This window comes from Poecilia reticulata, linkage group LG1 (genome assembly GCF_000633615.1).
Source record: "Poecilia reticulata strain Guanapo linkage group LG1, Guppy_female_1.0+MT, whole genome shotgun sequence".
In the NCBI taxonomy this organism is placed as follows: Eukaryota; Metazoa; Chordata; class Actinopteri; order Cyprinodontiformes; family Poeciliidae; genus Poecilia; species Poecilia reticulata.
In genome coordinates, this window is record NC_024331.1 from 9,588,077 (window position 1) to 9,592,479 (window position 4,403).

Here is a 4,403-nt window from a genome sequence, read left to right on the forward strand (position 1 = left end):
TTTTGTGCTGCAGTTTCCTAGCAACATGAGGCTGGAGTGGAAATGGTGAAGTGATGCTGCTGCATTTTATGAATGAAACTGGAAAAAAAAGAGCGAGCCAGAGCGGGGAGGGTAGAAGACAGGGCTGTTTTTTTCTTCCTCCACTGCTGTTGCTGTACTTTCTATTCTCCACGAGTCGAAGCAGAAAGGAGCTGGAAGGCGCAGGAATAATCAGAAAAAAATCCAACAACTTTATTTAACCTTGCAGTTGATAAAAATAATTAAAAAAAACAAAACATGGAGGTATATAATATATAGTTATGCAGTACAAAATTAAACAATGCCCTCTAGAAGGCAAAACAAGCACTAAGTAACATTACTTACAAAGAGCCTTTTAAACCGCAGAACTCGACATTAACATGGGATTCGTTTCTCCTATAAACCTCAAGTTCAGTGAATTTTAAACAAATGGTGGACTAAGTGGGGTTTGCTCAAATGTGTGGGTTCACCAGTCAAAACTAACAAAGGGGTTGTGTGACCTCTCAGGAGGAGACTGAACATTTTTTGTCTCATGAGAAGCACCAAATGAGATCATGTTTKTGCATAATGAAGAGCCTGAACTGTATAAAGCTTGTGCTATATGTGCAGTGATGCAGAGAGCGATGTCCAATGCTCAAAAGGACAAAGAAAAAAACAAAACAAAACATAGTTGAAGAGGAATCAGGGTTTCTCAGGGAGAATATTAAAACATGACSAAGAAATAATAAATTAAGGCATTTCTGGCTGTGCAGATCTACGAGTATGAGAAAGAAAAGCATACAGGAGAGGAACCTACGCTGGCCACACCCATCCCATTAAATGGGCCCCACAAGAGAGAAAAAATGTCCCATGTCGTTTTGTCCTTCACATGTCCACATGGGACGTCCGTGGTCTTGTTAGAAAAGTTAGTGATGTTTACGAATGTAAAGGTAAGAACAGCTCCTTGTTCGTCATCCGGACCGCTACATGCAGTCCATGGAGTTGTCCGGCATCTGTCCAAGAGCTGGCATCTTTCCTGGTACGCAGGATGGGGGCAGCATGCCGCCGACRTTCGGGGACGGGTCCACGTTTTCGCTGTCTTCCATCTTGTCCGCCGAGCCCTCCCAGTTGATGTGGAAGCGGGTGACGCGGGGGTTGGAGGCCAAGATATTCCTCTGAAGCTACGGGGAGGAAAGAAAGATCAGCGGCTTGGTATGCTTGTGCCCCATAAGTACATGAGTTAAGGTAACTGGTGGGTCTGGGTAACACTGACACRCACAAAAAAAAGTATCRCAATATTTTTTGCGACAATCCCTTCTGTGTCGAAGGGATTTATCAATTATCACGGATGGGATTTGTTTCAAAGCAAAGAGTAAATTAAAAAAAGTAAGATTTATAACAAAGACGTTTTGCTTCCAAAAATAACAATAGACCAAACAATTCCCTTAATTGCAAACAAAAAAAGAAGCAATATCTTTGAATAATGTTATTAAGTGAGCTACAAAAAAACAGTGCTGCTGAGTATTWGCTTTGATGAAATCACCGTTATTCTACAGACTCTCTGGCTTCTGACCATGGATTATTTTTTGCCTTTCAGCCAGCAATTTTTGAAAGGAGCATATTTATTTACAGCTTCAGTATAACCATTATAAACTCCAGTGCAGTCATAGCTCTGACGTCAGGAACGTTTTCCTCTACTCAAAGTGGTGCAAGTGACAGAAATCCTGTTCTGACAAGTGTTGCATATCGCTGTTGGTAACCGYGTAAAGTTTAGTTACACCTATTTTTGTATTTTGTACTGTTGACACGGTAATAACTAATAATATTAGCAAAAACAGTTGAGTATTTGTGGGAATGGTTTGCTAAAATCAAATCAACCAAAGTGGATTTTTCAGGGTATTTTGRTATTTGGTCTTGAAAGAATCTTAAATGTCAATTAGGAATAAAATAAAAGAGTTAGAGTGAGATTTAACCTTTTTAGACKCATATCCAAGTTAAGGTCACCTAAAATACAAATTTGATCAAAATCTAAACTTGGTAACACCTGCGTAAAAACAGACATTTTCAGAGTAAGAAAATTAAATTATTACACAATGGAAGACATGAACCGTTTCACACACACACACACACAAAATTCCTTTTGGAGACACTGGAGGGCAGCAGAAAGCTGCACTTTACTTTAAGTCTGCTCAGAAGAATGGCCCATTTAAACACAACATAGCCTCTGTTAGTTACCTGAGAGTAGTCTGGCTTTAGAGGGGGGTTTTCCCGCAGCTCTGGATCTGTGTATTCATTGTTGACATAATAACCAATGCGAATGAACTCCTGTCCGCGGTAGGTGCAGGTTATGAGGACCACCGTCACTCCCACGGCGTCAGTCTCTGGAATCAGACCTGTATTAGGAGCGTCAGCCTGTTGGGTCGAAACAGAGCAAACAAAAACATCAACTCAAGAGTTTATTGTTCCATTTTGTAAAATCAAGAACTTGGGAATAAAAACGGGGACAAATTAAGTTGAAGCCTCAGAGTTTTGTAGATTAGATTTGACTTGCCAGTGAGTTTCTCTGATTTCTCTTCTGAACATTAAAGTATGAAAATGTAAGAACAGCTCAAACAGATTGCTTGTCACTCTTCCTGTTGAAAGCACTCAGTAGTCATTTATTTTAGAACCAGAGGTAAAGCCATGGACGAGTAAACAGCAGCTGCAGAGCAGGGTTTTGCCATTTTGTTTGAGATAAAATTATGAAATTACAAATTATACACCATTTGGCCGTCTTAGCAGGGCTCAAATTACAAAAACCTTAACATAGGTATGTATTTTCTTCAAGGTAAAACTGAGCAATTTTATGCACAATATCCAGCTTCCCTGATATCTGTTTAAGTCTTGCTCTCTCTCACTTTCTTGCAGCCCGAACGAAGAGCAGGTATCTCTAGACATCTCACCTCTAGATGATAGTTTTGTTTTAAATGGTTTCTTACGCTTGTACTTCTTTTAACTTCAAAAATCTTGCTAATGCTGAAAATAACTTTGAAAAGTGCTGAGCGCTGCACTTATTTCGTGTTCACAGATTTAGTAAAGCTTAATCCGTTTGGTAGCCAGAAGATGTCCCGTTTCACTGGTTTGTAATATAACATTAGACAAGAAACGTAGTCAGTCGGGAACTCACCTGGAACACAAACATGTGTCTTCCGGCTGGAACTGGACCGACCAAAACAGAATCTAGAACCTGGTCGTACTCTTCACTCTCTGCAGAACCAACATAGATGATCTTCCACTCCAGATCTAATAGAGGAAGGAAGGAGGTGAAAGGTTAGGATATTTTCCACAAAAATAAAAACAGAGTTAAAATTCAAATTTAAGCTCTGTACTAATATGCAGCTTTTCGTATATTCCAGTTTTTTTTTCTTCCTTTTTTTTAAGTTCAGAGTGAAGGATTTTTAACMTGATGCCTTTGGGAATTCATTGGAAAGCTCTGCAAACTGCAAATTCAAGCAAAAATAATAACATTAAATTATGAAATTACAAAATAAGCATTAGTTGTGTTCTGCAAGTTCAGAGAAACAAGCACTGAAGTTGGTTGAATATGCATTAATATAAAAGGACAATTTTATAAAAATAAAGGATTTTTTAAAATTATGTGCCCACTTGGTATTGCAATGCTTGCACAAAAATGTGTAACTTGTCCTAAATGATCTATTTTTAAAAAGAAAAGCAACTGTTACTCTTACTGTTGCCACATATCATTAAATGTTGCTGTTTTAATGAGATTATCGTCACAATATATTTACTTTTGTGAAAAATATGTTGTGAACCAAATCTTTAAGAAAAATCCACTACATTTAGACTGTTTTACAGCAGCAGCTCAATTGATCTTTCTTATATATATATATATATATATATATATATAAAAAAAACATGCTTACATTTATAACAGCTTTACATTTAAAAAGGATGCCACCTACAGCAGTATTCAGCAAGTATTCATAGTTATGATTAAAAGCATCTTTGACTTGATTTCAACTCGCATATTTATAATTTTCAAACAATGTGTTTCCAACTGTAATTAATTTCAGTTTACAGACTGAATTAAGACAAATCATATGTTTTAGTGAAAGCTCAACTATAACTGCAAATGGATCAWTGACGGGCAGAAAATGTTGCATCTGATTCTAACCGGTTTTGCTCCGTTTTAAATTAAAGGGGCTTGAATGACAAACATCTAGCTCAAGCATAATACGAACACTAAAATGTGCAAAATAACACCTTATATCTAATGAAAAATGCGCCCCAAAAAAGGCAGGTTTATGACAGTTATGGTTGGTTTTCGCGGCTACGTTTTCCCACATTTAATAATGCTTTCTTTACAACCGCAGCACACAGAAGTGGAAAAAAACGACAGAAAAAAA

General features: G+C 37.6%; 1 protein-coding gene across 1 annotated transcript in view; it reads right to left on the bottom strand.

Annotated features, from left to right (window-relative positions):
• Positions 1-207: 207 nt before the first annotated feature.
• Positions 208-4,403, bottom strand: part of asf1bb (anti-silencing function 1Bb histone chaperone) — an 18,842-nt gene continuing 14,646 nt past the window's right edge. The window contains exons 2-4 of the mRNA XM_008434917.2: positions 3,164-3,279; positions 2,233-2,409; positions 208-1,178 (exon numbers count right to left, since the gene is read on the bottom strand). Of these exons, the coding sequence (XP_008433139.1) occupies positions 981-1,178; positions 2,233-2,409; positions 3,164-3,279 (491 nt within the window). The 3' untranslated portion in view covers positions 208-980. The remainder of the gene's footprint in view (positions 1,179-2,232; positions 2,410-3,163; positions 3,280-4,403) is intronic.